Below are 17,388 nucleotides of genomic sequence, written 5' to 3'. Positions count from 1 at the left end.
GATCTTTGGGGCTTTGGAGAAAAGAAATTGATTTCTTAAGGCATTCAGATTCTGTTTAGGTTTCTTTTTTTTGCTAGGGACAGCCTGGGAGTGCAGATTGGCAGAACAGGTCAGGTATAGAGAAAGGTAATTCAGGATTGTCACACTCATCTCAGAGAGAGTGCTTTGGGGAAATTTCAGCTTCTGTGTTGTCCTAGCAGGCTTTGTTCTCCTTACGTGCTGAAAATAAATCTGTTCCTATGTTCAGCAGATGTTATATCTGCTTAACAGAAAACTTCATTACATAGAGCTACCAATACTGAATGTGGAAGATGAGTAATTATTACCTACTCTGGGCAGTATTGGGTGTTGAAGAAGAAAGGAGTTCAGAGTACTGCTTGAGTCTGTACAGTGATGCCAATCCTCACAGTTGAATTTAGATCCTGCTCCTTGTTGGACTCCTCATGGCATTGGAGTGCCACGAAAAGTTACTGTTTCTTTGACAAAACTTCAGCTCTGATAGGTCCAGGGCATACCCATGAGGCAGCAGGACAATAATTAATGCACAGCCTAGAGGGCAGGAGGGAGGAGAGCCATGTAAATGAAGTCATTCTGGAGGGTGCTAGAGGCTGGAAAGCTTCCTTACTTATTATCTGTGTGAGGTCAGTGGATTGTTTTAGATGGAGAAGGACATGATGAAGATATGATGTAGTATGACTAATTCCTGGTGTGTTCTTTATGCAGTTGCAGGCATGAACAAGTATTTCCAGCCTTTTTACCAACCCAATGAATGTGGGAAAGCACTTTGTGTGAGGCCAGATGTCATGGAACTGGATGAGCTCTATGAGTTCCCAGAATATTCACGAGACCCTACCATGTACCTGGCATTGAGAAACTTGATTTTGGCTTTGTGGTACACAAACTGCAAGGTAAGAGATGCTGATAATTAATTTGTTTGTTTAAAAATAATAGCACCTTTTCTGTTATGGGGACTCCTTGGATGTCTCCTTATGCACCAGAAAAATTGCTCCCATGTTTTTGAAAGTCCTTTCTAAGATTGGCTGGGTTTTGGGGACTTGCTGGGGTTGAGTTTTTCTTTCCCCTTTACCCCTTTCCCTGTACCTTCCCTGCATAGGAGCTTCTGCAGTAAAAATCAGAAGTTTTAAAATTATTATCACTCTACAGTGCTTGCCCAGCTATTAACTTTTTAAAGGGATGCTTGAACACATCTAAACAGTGTTTTGTGGTGCTTTATGATTTGATTTTTTTTTTAACCTGATTGTTGGACAGGGAAGTGATTGTCTTTTTGTTTAGGCTAACTTATGGCACTGCCTTAAATAGAACTTCTGAAGTTTCACATACCAATGCTTTCTGATATGGATGTCTGCATTTATGTGAAAGGTTTTGGATATTAATCTCCTTTTCCTTCAGAATGCCATTTTGGAATGGATTTTACTGGAATGCCATTGTGAACATTGCCACCATCTAGATTCATTTTGTAAACGGGGATCTGCTTCAATACCTGTACTAATGGAACACACCATGGAGTTATCAAAAGTCTCTTGTAGACTCACTTGGTTTTCTTCCATGCTAATCCTACTTAATAAATTGTTACCTTACTGTGTAAAGCTCGCTAACAAGAAATTTCCACAAAAATTCTTTTAAAATGCTCTCAGCAGCCTGAGGTGTGATTTTTTTACCATTTGGTTTACAGTTTAAATATGATGTAAACTTATGAATAAATGGAATATTAGAAAATCAACAATTTCTATTCTTCCTTTCTCCTTTGCAGGAGGCTCTCACCCCTCAGAAATGTGTCCATCATATAATTGTTCGGGGGCTTGTGCGGATCCGCTGTGTACAGGAAATGGAGAGGATCCTGTATTTCATGACAAGGAAAGGGCTAATTAATACAGGGATTTTGTCAGTCAGTCCTGACCAGTACCTTCTTCCTAAGGAATACCACAATGTAAGTTGCTGTAATAATCCCTACATTATTAGTGCTATAAAACTACATGGTGCATGCAATAATTTGTTTGGTTCTGGATTTTTGGCTCATTTACATAAATGTATGGAATGATAGGTAAAATTATATCTAAAACCTAATATATGGAAAGTTTTTAACATTGTTCTCTTATGCCTTCAATGGGTATGGAAACTACATCAATTAGACTCCTTCCAAAAAAGATTTTTTCCCACTAAAATCTATGGAATTAATTTCCATGGATTTGTGCATTCAGTGTGCTGTTCAAATGGATGGAAACTGTGTGAAAAATGTACAGGTTCTGTGGCTCCTAGAATACACCTCTGTTTCCTTAGGTGAGGAAACTGCTATTCCAGGTTGGTTTGCAAGAACTGTGATTAAGAGGGAACATGTTTATGACTAGAAAGTTGTTTGATAGCACCCAAAGCTTATTAAATTACTGTATTCTGTAACAGAATATCTCCTAGAAATTGTAAGTCGTGTTTGGAAAGTGTATTTGTAGATGTTTTTAATTTATAAAATAGTTTTTACTGGTCAACCCAACCTAAGATTGAAATCTTTACAAGGTAAGTATGTTTCTTGTCTGATATCTTCAATTAGATTCCTACTTTTGTTACTTTTTGTTACTTCAGCACTTTCTGTTAAAAAATCCTGAGGCATCTTCTTTTGAAGTCCTTAAAAACTTTAACTATTTTCAAAGCTACTGCTGATCTTTTTTCTATATTAAATGCACTGCCATCTGTAAAAGTTATCACAGATTACTTTAGATGACAAGAGAGCCTACACTTCTACAAACATTTTTACCTTTAGCAAATGAGAGTGAAATTACAATTTCTATTTATTTCTAACTATTTTTATTTAAATACTTTAATATTTTTCAGAAATCTGTCATTATTGTTGGGGCTGGTGCAGCAGGATTAGCAGCAGCCCGACAACTGCACAACTTTGGAATTAAGGTAAGAAGCTTTAGAGTACATTACTTTAGGAAATCACACTTGCTCTCTTTGAAAAGTGTTGTTCATCAAAAAGAAAAAGCCTACATTCTTGTTACAAAACTGTATGTACAGGGCACCCTAATTAATAGGGCACCCTAATTAATCTGAGGTTTTACTGAGTAAACCTGCTGTTTAAAACCAGCATTTATTTGTATCTAAAATTAAACAGCATGCAGCATATATTTTTTATAGACACTGCACCCAGATCATTGTGTTTAATAGCCTGTAGCATGCCTTAAACTCCAATTTTGAGATTTCCAGAATAAATCTCCAGCTTTTTTAAAAAGAAGGCTTATTTTTGTTTGGCTTGTTTCTAAAGTAACAGTTATATTTATATGTGTATATCCCAAAGTGTAACCTTTTTAAGATGATTTAAATGCATAACTTAACTACAAGTAATCCAGAAATGAAAAGAAGTGTTAAGATGGCTAACATTGCTGGATTGCTCAGGAGTTTTTTTTGTGTTTTGTTTTCTCCTTTGCTCTGGAGTTGACCAGATATGTTTAATATAATTAAATCTTGCAATTTACTAAGCTGCATTTTGCCACAGGTCATTGTCTTAGAAGCTAAAGACAGAATTGGTGGCCGAGTGTGGGACGACAAGACATTCACAGGAGTCACTGTTGGAAGAGGTGCACAAATCGTCAATGGATGTGTCAACAACCCAATGGCACTAATGTGTGAGCAAGTGGGTTCCTGCAGTGGTCATGATTATCACTAGTGAAAAACTTGTTAAAGCCAGGCTCAGATGGCTGGGTAAGGGTGGGAGTCCTTTTCTTGTGACATGATTAAAATCCTGTTCTGCATTGTAAGTAAACTCCACGCTGCTAATATATCTTTGATAACAGTTGGGAACTGAGAAGGGCTCTAGAATGGTTTCAGGCACAGTATGTAAGGAAAAGCGAGGTGGCTCCAGCTTCCAAACCAGAAGAAACCACTTTTTTCCTCTTTTCTACAGATAGTAACATAAAAGGTCCCCAGCAGCTTTCCTTAGGGCTGTGAAAGGCTTTACTGTGGGATGAAAGGCTTTTGTGATGGATCTGCCTTTGCTGCCTCTTGATATTTCTAGTCAAATTCTGCACCGGTTAAGAGTAACATGTCTACCAACTAAATTGCTACTGATGCAAACATGCAGAGGTTCAGTTTCTTTAAAAATTCTTATGACTTGCTAGTTTTGTTTTGGTTTTTTGGAGGTAGGAATTTGAATTTCTCCATGTTGAATCTGAGTTTGGGTTTTCCTCAGAGACACATGCAAATCCAGCCCATGCTGCTTTAATTGTTTAGTGCCCTATAGTGCCATTAAGAAATTCTGGTTTTTTTTTTAAAAATCATGTTTTATTTATTAAATGGGGAACAATGACTTCAGGATACACTTCAGATACTCATCCCTTTGTGGTCATTTAATGTAATTTTTCATAGAAAGTACAGCTCTATCTTAAGATCTGCAGTGGTGACCAACAGTCTAGAGAGATATAAGGATATGTGAAAAACACTGAAGCATGTCCTAAGTAAAAAGCCTTTAGGAAGAAATTAGCACTATATTTGTGCTATTTTTTCTGGATTGACTCTGTAGAATGCAAAACCATCTTTATTCAAATTTAGCTCTGTTGTGTTTTCCATGCAGGTTGGACAAACAAAGCAAGGTTTAATTCCAAATAATTTCTTTCTTTGCTTGGTTGTTAATAACATTGGTGGTTAACTGGCAAGCAATATCCTGTCAATTTCCGAATTCAGGGAACTGTTTGGGCCTCAGACAACAGAAAGTTGTAGAAAGTAACTGATTTTAATTGTGACTTAGAAAATAAATTGAGGTAGAAATAAAGGGACACTGGTTCATCATGTTTGATTAACAGACTAAATTTCTGTACTACCCCTTGCCTGACAGGAAAGTTCCAGAGGAAGTTTCTGTGAATCCCCAATAAAGGAAATGATAGGAAAGTGGGAAAAAAACAATTTGTGGACAATTAACAGATAGAAGGATTGTTGATATTCCAGTTTGAAGAGAGCAAGAGTTACTCTGACCAAAGTTGTTGATGTTTTTTAAATGGTATCACTTAAATGTGAGGTACTCACCTTAGGTTAAGTAACTTTGAGCAGGCTGGGTGCTGTAGTTTTTCTATACTTAAAAAAGCAATAAAATGTCTTTTTCTTAAGCTTGGCATTAAAATGCACAAACTAGGGGAGAAATGTGACTTGATCCAGGAAGGTGGAAGGATAACAGATCCCACTATTGATAAACGTATGGACTTTCATTTCAATGCCATCTTAGATGTCGTCTCTGAGTGGAGAAAAGATAAAACCCAACATCAAGATGTTCCTCTTGGTGGTAAGTGAGACATGTATTGTAAAGTGAAGATGTTGGCTGTGTTCATAAAGTTCTATATTAAATTGGCTCTTACATCAGATATGTTTAGAAGTCTGTGGCTGTCCATCTGACCTTAAATCCAATAGATATTTCTGATATTGTTCTTGTTTTCATGAGGTAGCTTTTTCAGTATAACTAGTGTCACTAGCAGTTCAAAAGACTTGCTTCTGGCTGAAGCAGGCCATGCTAGACTTAGCTCTTATGCTTTTTGACTAATCTGCCTAAAAAAAAGCCTGATCAAAGCCTTCTGCTGGCAAGAATAGTCCCATCTCCTTTGGTAACACCTCCCACCACACTCACAGCTTGCACACTCAACAGCAAAAAATAAACTTGCTCAGAAATGTCTGCCTCCCAAATCTCTTCAGCATAGATTCTGTAAGACAGAATTAGTAACTCCTATGTTCTTCCATGAACCCTAGATCAAATTTCTCAGTTCTTTGATTCTGTAAAAATTAGTCAGGATTTATTTGCACGGATCCTTCATTATCTTAAAGTGTATTTTACCTAAAATCTTCAACTCTACATTGATGATAGCTAAACAATTAATTTCTCTACTGTGTCACTCAGAAACTTGTGAGTAAAGAACAAAGTTATATTTTATCACTGAAAAGATCTTGAAGTTTTGTTTTTCTTTTTTTCCTATGAGAAGAAAAACATCTTGGTACAAATTAGCAATAAGCATGAAAATCCTGTGATCCAGGGAACAGCATGTTGAAATGCAGTAGCACTTCTGACAAATTGTCATATATTCTTAATTTAAATGTGTTTTTTCACAGAAAAAATACAAGAGATCTATAAAGCCTTTATTCAGGAGTCTGGTATCCAGTTCAGTGAGCTGGAAGAAAAAGTACTACAGTTCCATCTCAGTAATTTGGAATATGCCTGCGGCAGCAATCTCTCTCAGGTGGGTTTTGACAGCTGTATTCTGAAGTGACTGAGCTTCACAGAAGACAGAGTCAGAAGTAACATTGAGAAATCACCCGATCCATTCTATGGCCCTTGAGGAAGAATCAGCTATCCTGACTATTCCTACACCCATAACCTGTTGATTGAAAGCACTGAGACACTGACTCCAACGCTGCCTTATTTAATCTGATGGGAGCTCCTGATGTGCTTCCAGTGAGATGCTCTTTAAGTAGAAGTTGAGAGTAGATGGTTAGAAGGGAGCCAGGCATTTTGCTGACATGCTGGGTGATAGGATTCACAGGAGAGTTACTCCTCAGATGCTGGGTGTGACTTCTGCTTCTCAGCTCTGTTTAGAAACTGAGGTATTTCTCTACCCTGCAATGTATCTTGAGAATAAAGGCATTTGACTCCTGAAGTGTTCCAACCTGCTGGTGGTGAGCCCCAGATCACCACTCATAGGTACTCTCTTGGCTACCTGATACTTGGCTGCCCTCCTGACTTTAGTTTTAGCCAAGCAGCTCCAGGAAATTCAAAAGTATCATGTTGTTGGCAGTGCGTTGTTTACTCAGTCCTGTTGCTACATTTAAAGACATTTAGTGTCAATTGCACTACAGCAGCGGGACAGCTGACTGATATGTGTAGATGCACAAATCTGAACTGAGAAGCACAAAAGAACATAACAAAAATCTGCAAGACAATGCTATACCAGAGCAGTCACTGGAAAATATTTTGATAGGTCAAATTTTCATATTCCATGAGTGCCCAGGGAAATTAAGAAAGATGCAAAAATCTACCTTACCTTCAATTTTGAAATAAAAATATGATTGATTTTACGCATTTGCAATTATAGGAATTGGCATCTGAATAGTAGTTTGAGAATTGTTTCAGATTTTTCACTTCTAAGTGGCAATTGCATAGTGAAAATACTACTGTTTTATTAACTGTAAGGTTGCAGGAGCTAGAGGACAAAGTCAATGAAAGGTATCTTGGAACAACGTCCAAAGTGACAGAAAAATTCCATCAAGTTGGGGTTTTTTGTGTCTTATTTTCCTCTTTGTGTTGGGAAATAAGCTATTTCCAGTTTTATATGAAATCCTAAGGCTGTAAAATTGGATTACTTTGCTAGATACAGTCAACTGAAATAAATACACTGCAATTCACCTGGATTTTTGTACTATTTTCCTTGTTTTCTCTACTAAGCAGAACCATAAATTCCCTGCTAGTGACCAACCTCTATTATGACTTTTCTTAATCCAGCAATTCATATGTTATATACTGGCATTAGGTAAATAAGCTGACAAAATTTTGATTTTGTCAGCATTGCCATAAATTCTGTTGATACACTTTTTTTTTTTCCTAGTTGCAAAGGGATTATGGTGGCTTCTTCTAAACTGTGGAACTTTTCACAGTACCCATGTCCCCTCACCAGTAGAAAAAGCCAGTTATGTTCTGTTCACAGGTATCTGCACGCTCATGGGACCACAATGAATTTTTTGCCCAGTTTGCTGGAGATCACACTCTTCTAACTGTGGGATATTCAACTGTGATTGATAAGTTGGCAGAAGGGCTGGACATCCGGCTGAATTTCCCAGTGAGTCTGGAAAACATTGATGCAGTGCCTGTCTTGGATTGCTTTGAAACACCCAGTCATGTATTTGTATTCTTTGGGACCAGGCGAATCTGTGCCTGTGACTGCTTCAGCTTGTCTTTAAAAAGAACCAAGAGGACAATTTCAAAATTTCTGAAATTCTCTCTGAGGACTATCAGTACTTAAACATTATTATATGATCGCACATGTTAGAATCATGATGATTTTTCTTTTTCGGCTTCATGAAGGCTATTTTTTGTCTTTCAGAATTTCTCTGGAAATTAGTGTTATTCACTTTTTAGATTGCTGACAAGTGCTATTTTAGCTATTCTTGCTGGAATTTGCATTGCATATGTACACTTTGTAGTACACTCTCTCAATGTGTCTTTCAATAGGTTCAGAGTATTGACTATTCTGGTGAAGAAGTGCAGATCACTACTGCAGATGGAACAGTGTGGACAACACAAAAGGTACCAAGTATACTTCAAGACTAAGGATTTTAGAGAACACACAGTACATGTCCTTTTTTTTTCTTTTCTTTGTCTCAGAATACTAGTCCATTTAGTCCATTTTTTCCCATTCAAAGATGAATACTCATATATTTTAGTGGCCTTTATCTGGGTGTCCTAGAGCCTAATTTTTGGTGAGCATGCTTGAGATTTGAGTATGAGTTGATTTGAAAAACTAAGGACTAAAAGGGTAGTACTAAAAATGTGAAGCAAATAGATTTTTATCTGGCCTTTGAAGTGACATTTATGTTATCTAGTTCCATTCCCTGCTCAGCTTTACCCCCCTTAGCATGTGTATCATGTTAAAATTTCCAGGATTTGACAGCTGCTATTTCTCAGTCTCTCTTATTCCTTGTATCTCCACCTTCTTCATGCTGAGTAATTTAGCTTTCAGTCATATTTAAAATGATACATAAACTTGATAACAATTGGATTGACATCAACAGTATTACTGAGTGTATTTTAAAGAGAAGGAATCTCTGAAGGAATTCAAACCAAACCAAATCACTGACTTTCTATCTCTCATTTCAAACAGACAGTTTAGTTAATCTGAGAGCCATTGACTATCATTTACTGAAGTATTTGGTAGCATGGTTAGCCACTGTTATACAAGCAGTTCATCAGACTATGACTTAAAATCAGTGAGCTGTGGGATTATTCTCACCTGAATGTAAGGTATGCGTTTCCCATTAATGGGAACTAAAACCAGACACTAATCTAGAAATGTCTGGTGCGTTATTATGCTGCACCCCACTAGCATAATCCAAGTCTTACTAGCATAATTCACAGTTAGGAGGATGCTGTGAGGTTTAAGTGCTGTATTCAGGTCTTGGTACTGTTGTGATTGTAGCTATTTCTTTCAGGTATTAGTGACTGTACCACTGGCCCTTCTTCAGAAAAATGCCATTCAGTTTAATCCTCCACTGTCAGAAAAAAAAATTAAAGCCATTAATAGTTTGGGAGCAGGAGTCATTGAGAAAGTAAGTGATTTTGTATTATCTTTAATTTTCTTTTCATAGAAACATTGGCTGTTTGGTCTCTGCTGCTTTTGCAGTGTATTTATCAGGGTGTATGATGCATAAACATACATTTATGCTTTACTTGTATACAGTAGCCCAGGAGAGCAAAATATTCTCAGGGATCACATGTATTTCTGTTTCTTAGATTTCACAACCTAATGGCGTTTTTAAAGAAACTGTTCGCAGAAGAATTTCATGGCTTAAATATTTTGTTATTAATTTAGATTCATGGTGGTCTTGGATCTTTCAGAATTCCAATAATGTGCTTATTTCAACTCATTTTAACCTAGTAAATTCATAAAGTATTTGCAAAGAATACTGAAAGTTGTGTGTTGGACCAGTGTAAAATCTCCCACCCTTTCCCAATACAAAAACACAGCCTCTCCTGAAAAGCTCCCCAGTAAGATGTGTGCTTAGAACAAAGCAGCAACAAAGTAATGCCAGAGAAAGGATTATGACAATGTTGAAATTTAAAGACAAGATTAAGAAACTCCAAATAGAGGATGCCTCTCATGTAAGTTACACATTAGGTTTTAAAAAAAATCTGCTGAATTACTTGAGCATTTTACACAATTACTTCCATTGTGGATTTAATATTCTGTGCACTTGCAATTTATGATATCAGTACATTTTTTTTTCTTTGCCTGTCCCCCTTGGAGGACAGGTTCATTTATTCTCTGTTGAGACCCACTCATAGGAAGAGCTGTGTCTAAATGAGTGGAAACAGGAAATTGCATTAGAAGAACATATACCAAATCCTCTGATGAGTTTTGTGGTATTAAATGCTTAAATTCCATTTTTTCTCTATCTTTCTAGATTGCCTTGCAGTTTCCATATAGATTTTGGGACAGTAAAATTCAAGGAGCTGATTTTTTTGGTCATGTTCCCCCCAATTCCAGCCAACGTGGGCTCTTTAGTGTCTTCTATGACATGGATCCAGAGGTATGATATATGCCAACTGTGTTTTCTCTTGGCCCTTCATAAATTCAGTTTGAAATCTAGGTGCAATAATTACTAAACAACAAAATTTTTCTTCTTCCCACCCCCCATCTGCAGGTATTAAAAGTAGTGGAAGCAGTGTTATTTATCTAGATAAAGCTCATCAATATTTTGTTGTAATAAATGGGAATGTTTTCCATTGTTCAGATACAGACTAATATACAAGCAAGTACATTCTCAATCTCTACTGAAGACAAGTCTGTAATACTTTACTATAAACCTGCTAATGTGGGAAAAAGGCTACTTCCAGTTTAGGACTCTATTCCCTTATTAAATCAGCTAAAAATCCAGTTTAAAAGATCATGCTGACTTACTAATGCTTACTGGCTTGCAGTAGTCTGAATAATTGTTTGGAATAGTAGGAAAAGACAAACACCAAGTTCTGCATGAAACTGAGATCTGTAGGGTCAGTTTCATACTCATGAATTTCAAAGCAAATTGAAACCAGTGGATTGACATCACATTTCTCTTGCCTGCCAGTTTCAAGCAGATACATTACACATTTATGTTGTACCTCTTTGTACTTTTACAACAGCTGCTGCTTACTACTTGGCAGCAATTAAAAGGCCATTTTGTAACCTGATGTCTCACTCCAAAAGGAGACCATCCTGTGACGTTTGTGCTCTGTTACTGCCTGATTTGTGCCTGTATACAACTTTGCTTAAATGAGTTCTCTCCAATACTCTTAAGCTCATGCTACAAGAGTTTCAGTGTGCTGGTGTTGTCCAGAGACCCTTCATATAATGCCTAATTTTCTTGATAGCTATTCTCTACTAGTTATCAAAGTTAGTAACAGAAGAATTATTGCCTCACATAAACAAGAGAGGCAGAGTGCTTCAAAGGCACTCAGAACCTGTGTGATCTTCCCTACTCACCACTTCACCTCTACAACTTCTGCATGGTAGCAGATATCATGAGGTAGAAGGAAATACCAGTAGACATGACCTTTCACTTCTTGGTCCAAAATCTGCTGGTAAGAACCCAGTATTGGTCTAATCAAAACCATATCTAACTAGTATTTAGACTCTCTCTGTCACCACATTTTGGACATGGAGTACAGCTGAGGTGAAAGTTTAGCACAAAACTGAAGCTTAAGAGGGTGCACAAAGAATAACACTATCAATGTAATTTTTTTGTGGTACAGCCTTTAAGTAGGTAGATAGGAAGTTTTCAGTGAATTCAGCAAGTAGTAAAAGGGGCTGGCTCTAACAGATCTGTGAACAAGACATCAGAAGATGTAGTAATTTGAACATAATTACTGTAGAATATGCACCCTTTGTTCCAGGAATCTAACTCACTTTTCTCAAGAACAACAGTTGCTTTGCAGCTGAAAATACCTTTGCAATACCAATGAAAAGAGACTGTTTATGAAATACTTAATAAGGTCTTGTTTTTAGGGCAAAGAAAGCATTTTAATGTCAGTAGTCACCGGAGATGCTGTGACAAGCATTAAGAATTTAGATGATCAACAAGTACTGCAACAGTGTATGACTGTACTCCGAGAGCTGTTTAAGGAGCAGGTAAGAGAAGCAAGCCTCTTTCATTAAGACATGAATTAACTTGTCACCAGAATAAAGTTTTCAAGTGTAGTACTTCATGACGTATAGTCAGACCTTTGACATTTAAAACTATTTTTCTTTTCTTGTCAGTTTCAGGGAATAGGTTTTCTTTGCGACATACTAAAAATCACAATTTTTGGTCTTTTGGGTGAAAAATGTATATTGAAATACCTTAGATCTCTCTGAAGGACAGTAGTATATAACTGAAAAATAGAAATGAACTACCATCCTTTAAAATGCTTTTAAAAAGCAAAATTAAAAGCAGTACTTCAGGCAAGTAGCACAAAACATACTTCATACTTAGTTGTCACTTTTTTTTTGGTCATCACCACTTCTAATATATGGTAGGATCTTTAAACTCAATGAATTTGATTGATTTCTACCTTCTGCCATGCCAAGGCAACTGAAATTACAACACCTCCAAACCAATCCAATCCATTTCTCTTCTACTGACTAACAACCCTTTCTCAGCTGTCTTGGGATGGAGGTATGGGCAAAATGATCTAGCAAGGGTCCTACATCCTGAATGTAAAAAAACCCTAGACAAAAATTTCTACCTTTTTTCCTTCCTTCAGATCATCATTAGGATAAAAACTAATAGGAAAGTCAGGGAAATCTAGGGCAAGTAAAACAGTATCACTTAGCAATGTTATTTGCATACCACTCTAGAGACAATAATGCCTCAATTAATTTACTTCAAACAGTTAGATACCCAGGAATGATTGTGTTCAGGGGTGATCTCTCAAGTTTTACTGATGGTTCAAATGTTAGGATTAATTATCTTGGAAGAATTTCAGTATCTGAAAGCTCAACTATTCCTAGAAACATAAGCTAGGTAATGGCTTTATTGTTATTAGAACCACATGCAGTGGAGGTTTACATACCTGTATCTTGATCTCATGAAAATGTAGCAAATGGGTCTTTGGTTTAAGTGCCACTCTGGTCCAGAAGAGTGATTTTCCTGGCTGTCTCCATGGTTTACAGCAGTTGTGAATTTCAGTCACCTGAGGATGATGCAGTGGGATTTTCAGCTTCAGGGTGTACCAGAGCTACTTCTGGGACATCCCTACAACTTGTCATATTTGGCTGGTCCTTGATTTGATTGCTTGAGCTTGAGTTTCTCATGTGCTGCCTGAATGGAATTTATCTTTTGATAGCAGACCTTGTGCAAGAGGCAAGCAGAACTACTTCTGTTTACTTGTCCTGAGCTCTTCCAGAGTAAGACACAGCTGTAGTTGATTAAGCCTAATACAAGTGTTACTCAGGCTCTTTTTGGTAGAAATCTTTGGAATTTGCATTCTGCAATGTGACAAAGAATACATAATATTACTTGTTGTGGCTCAGCGAGACCCTGACTTCCTGGTTTTTATTTTCTCTCTGAACCTAGTTTTCAAGACAGGTCATTTTCTGATCTTAGATAAATAATCTTATTGATCCATTGGAATAAAATTATCTCCAAAATGAAAATTGAATTTTGAGATGTAACAAGCATTATGCCTAACCAAGACAAAAATTGCTTACATTATACATGTGTACATGTTGAACAATATCAATGTTGTAATTGTTTACAAGAGTATGCATATATGTATTTTAAGGGGATTTTTTTTTTTTGTGTACTTCTAGGTGTATTACAATATGCAGATCTGTTGCATTCAGAATAGTGCAGCTGTGATATTTCAGGCATCAGGCCAGTTTAGCAATTAAAATTATTTTTGTGGTTAGTACTGTAATAAAAAAAAAAAGGAATTTAATTCTGGAATGTGATCTAATCTGTATCTTAATAATACTAAATACTCCAAAGATTACTAGAAACAGTTTGAGAAAAAGCTGTGCAATTCTGAACTCCTCTTTGCAGTGCTTAACTTCTGTTTTGGTTGCAGGAGGTTCCTGAGCCAGTGAAGTTTTTTGTTACTCGATGGAGCAATGACCCTTGGCTGCAGATGGCGTACAGCTTTGTGAAAACCGGGGGCAGTGGCGAAGCTTACGACATGATAGCTGAAGACATACAAGGAAAAGTTTTTTTTGCTGGTGAGGTAAGTATCTTTGTTACCATTGATTAGGGCTACTGGGAGCAGTTTCTTATGGAAGATCATCTCTTGTTACCCAACATCATTAATGTAGAGGTAGTATATAAACATTGTTATATAAATATGCTAATAATTTTTTTCACAGAACCCTCTCTATTCATATCATTACTGGGCATGGGAAGTGTGCCAAATATTTCAGGTCAGGAGTAAAATTAATTTTTAGTCAAATTGTCTGTTACTCCACTTGTGGGTAACATAACAAATGCACCATGGTGGTGTAGGATGCATTCTGTACTGGGGCAGAACTTAACCTGTCCCACTGAAGTGCAGATAGGAGAACTGACTGCTACTTCTGCAGCTGACTTGCTTGCAAGTTTTGAAGTTGCTAAAAATCTTGAGTGTTTCCTTAAATGTTCTTACTAAGGAGTTTCCCCATGGCTTTTAAAAATGTCGGTATATGCTTAAGGAAAACAAAACTGATCTTATAAACTAAAATTTTGTACTATTAGTTTTAGAAATAATTGACTTTTTTTCTTTCTCTTTTTTTTTTTTTTGGATACAGGCCACAAATAGGCACTTTCCTCAAACTGTTACAGGAGCTTACTTGAGTGGGGTTCGAGAAGCCAGCAAAATAGCAGCATTTTAAGTACTGAAATTTTGTGTTTATAGATATATTTTTAATTGATTTCTGTGGGTAAAACTATCTTCAAGTTTCCTATTGCTGCCTTTTTCCTACATGGTACTTGAATAGTATATGGTACCTGAAGATAAAGTCTTCATCTTCCTTTTCCTCTTTCTCCCCCACCCCATTTTTAGGCCCTGATGATACATATTGTTGGGGGCTTTTTTCCAGCTAAGGTATTACTAGCAGGAGTGACATTGGAATTGTCGGCCACAGCTTAACTAAGAGAACTTTTGTCAAGAGTCCTCTTCTGTATGGCTCAAGTCATGCTATTGTGAACCTTCATTTCAGAAGGTCAGATTAAAACAAGACTAAGTTAACATACAGCATTAAAAATGCTGGCAGTTAGTAATGATACGGGAATTTTCCACTAACTGTGCTTCTCAGGTTGATTATGCTCATAGGAGTTCAAACTGGCTTCCAAGAGCCTGAATAGCCTAGAAAAAATCTAGGCTTAATGTAGGAAGGAATTCAACTATCACTTTTTCCAATTAACCTTTTCTATAATATTTTTTCATATTCTTAGCATCCACTAAGTGGGCTTTGGGATATGAAGTTTGTTCCTTTAAATAAGAGAGCTGGAACAGTTTACAGTGCAATCATAGAAAGGTTATTGTAGCTGATCAAAACTTGAAAAATTAACTTCTAGCTTACTTAAAAAACTTTGAAATATCTCTGCTACTTATTCAGAGAAATTCTTGTTACAATGATAGGCTAAGAGTTTAGATTTGCTCATTGCTTCTGTAGTAACAGGATAGCTTAAAAATACCATATTGCTATGATTATTTTGAAAAGAAACTTCCAGATTCATTTGGCCTGAATAGAGGAAGTATCTGCTGATTTGACTGTACAGTGAGGGGTGCAGGACTATAAGTTCCTAATAGCTCATTGAAGTTTTATATTAAAAAATAAGTGAAGATGAATGAGCAAAAATATTAACATTCTTATGAAGGGCTGAAACAAGGTGGCTTGCACTTTGACTTGAAGTTTTTTTTTTCTTTTATTATGAAAGTATTATTAAAAACAACTTGAGAAAGTAATTCAGTACCAGCTAGACATCTACCTAGTAGCTTTTTCATGGGACGGAGAGGAAAATATTTTTAACAGAAATAACAGAGATGTGACTGGGATAGGATACCTATTGTAATACTGTTCCACTATATTGGTATTAATGAAAAAAAAAAATCCACTTTTAGATCTCTTCTCCCACACCTTCTCTGTAACTTGGCTGCATAGATGTTATGATTTCTGAAATGAACATAAGCACTTACTCTATCTTGCCCCATTCTCATGCATTTTCTCTTTTATTAATCCCTTCATCTAAGAATGATACAGTGCTTATTTCCTTAAAGCTGCATCCTTGGAAATAAACAACAGGCAACCTTAAGAAAAATCATAGGATGTTAAGGGGTTGGAATGGACCTTAACAATCATCCAGTCCCAATGCCCCCTGCCATGGGCACGGACACCTCACCCTAGACCAGGTTGCTCAAGGCCTTGTTCAACCTGGCTTTGAACACCAGCAGGGTCCTACTGAATAAATGCAATTCTTCTTTTCAAATATGTAGTATTTTGGTTTTAGAGTAGGTATGATATTGTTAAAACCCTTTATTTAATCTCTAATTTACAAGGTGAAGATGTTTATATAACTAGATGTTTTTCAGATATATATTCTGTTCTGCTTCTTAAAGCTGAGTTATATGGACTAATAGGAAGAGTGTAACTGTTCATGATTTTCCTCTACATAAATACTGGTATGTACAGTTTTAAAGTATTTCCAATTATTAAATTGCAATTTGAAGGCTGCAAGAAGCAAGACAAGGCCTTCTGATGATAAAAAAAAATCAGGACATCAAATTTTGCTTTTGGCAGTCATTTGCACTTTGTTAATTTCATATATTACAGGCCAACTTATGGCATAACTAGCAAAGATTGAGAGCTATGTATATTTGTTTGAGTTCCAAGCTTCTTTCCCACTTTATCATGTATGACAAATTATTAGAAGAGGAGCTTCTAGGGGTGGGGAAAAAAGCTAATTACTACAAGCCCAAAACCTTATATTCAATGGCTGCTTCAGCTAACCTTGCTTAAAAACTTCAGTCGGCTTAGTAACAGATACAAACATGTCACATTTCAGGTAGGCATTGTCTGGAAAGTTTAGCTCAGCATCCATTTCTCCAGTCCAAAGTTTGTATGAACACGCTTGATGTCATTCTGTTAATTTGTACGTGGGGTTTTCAGTTTGGCTACATCTTTGCAGCTAGACAAATGCTGTATTTGAGAGAAGAGAGATGGACATGAAGAAATACTATCACATTTGGCTTTAGATAATGCACGCTTACAGCATTAGAAAAACTGATAACAAATGGTAAATTTACCAATGGCCTAGTTTACTAATTATTTGTATACTGTTTTGGTGCCAGGGCACTTAAAACTGTTTTGTGCTGCACTGAAGTTTGAGGAGTAAGTATGTTCCACTTTAATTTACGTTCATTTGAAATATGTAAGAACATCAGGCTGGTTCTGAGACTTCATTCTTTAATGTTGCCCAAATTTTTTTTAATATCTGTGTTAAAATTTATTTCAAGCATGTATGTATTTTTTCTTTTGTGCTTAATTTATTCCCTCAAATAAAGAACTGGGGAATGTTTTCTTTGAGTAGGTTTGTTTAAATGTTATTAAAAAGATTTGAATGCAGAGCATGACCTGTTACACTTCAGTTCTTCTGTGTGACTATGTTATGGCAGCAGAATAAAACTGGAAAGTATCCATGGGA

The 17,388-nt window shown here is 36.5% G+C and overlaps 1 protein-coding gene across 3 annotated transcripts in view; it reads left to right on the top strand.

Annotated features, from left to right (window-relative positions):
• The window catches only part of KDM1B (lysine demethylase 1B), a 27,670-nt gene extending 10,282 nt beyond the window's left edge, over nucleotides 1-17,388 (top strand). For all 3 annotated transcript variants that reach the window (XM_050970381.1, XM_009093901.4, XM_018918295.3), the window contains 13 exons: nucleotides 724-908; nucleotides 1,772-1,948; nucleotides 2,845-2,919; nucleotides 3,509-3,646; nucleotides 5,113-5,284; nucleotides 6,100-6,227; nucleotides 7,689-7,820; nucleotides 8,213-8,287; nucleotides 9,190-9,306; nucleotides 10,162-10,287; nucleotides 11,742-11,864; nucleotides 13,784-13,936; nucleotides 14,493-17,388. In XM_050970381.1, coding sequence (XP_050826338.1) covers nucleotides 724-908; nucleotides 1,772-1,948; nucleotides 2,845-2,919; nucleotides 3,509-3,646; nucleotides 5,113-5,284; nucleotides 6,100-6,227; nucleotides 7,689-7,820; nucleotides 8,213-8,287; nucleotides 9,190-9,306; nucleotides 10,162-10,287; nucleotides 11,742-11,864; nucleotides 13,784-13,936; nucleotides 14,493-14,576 — 1,685 coding nt within the window. In that variant the 3' untranslated portion in view covers nucleotides 14,577-17,388. The remainder of the gene's footprint in view (nucleotides 1-723; nucleotides 909-1,771; nucleotides 1,949-2,844; nucleotides 2,920-3,508; nucleotides 3,647-5,112; nucleotides 5,285-6,099; nucleotides 6,228-7,688; nucleotides 7,821-8,212; nucleotides 8,288-9,189; nucleotides 9,307-10,161; nucleotides 10,288-11,741; nucleotides 11,865-13,783; nucleotides 13,937-14,492) is intronic.

Source organism: Serinus canaria, chromosome 2, assembly GCF_022539315.1.
Source record: "Serinus canaria isolate serCan28SL12 chromosome 2, serCan2020, whole genome shotgun sequence".
In the NCBI taxonomy this organism is placed as follows: domain Eukaryota; kingdom Metazoa; phylum Chordata; class Aves; order Passeriformes; family Fringillidae; genus Serinus; species Serinus canaria.
The sequence above is the reverse complement of the archived record's forward strand: the minus strand, read 5'-3'. Positions and strand labels throughout refer to the sequence as shown.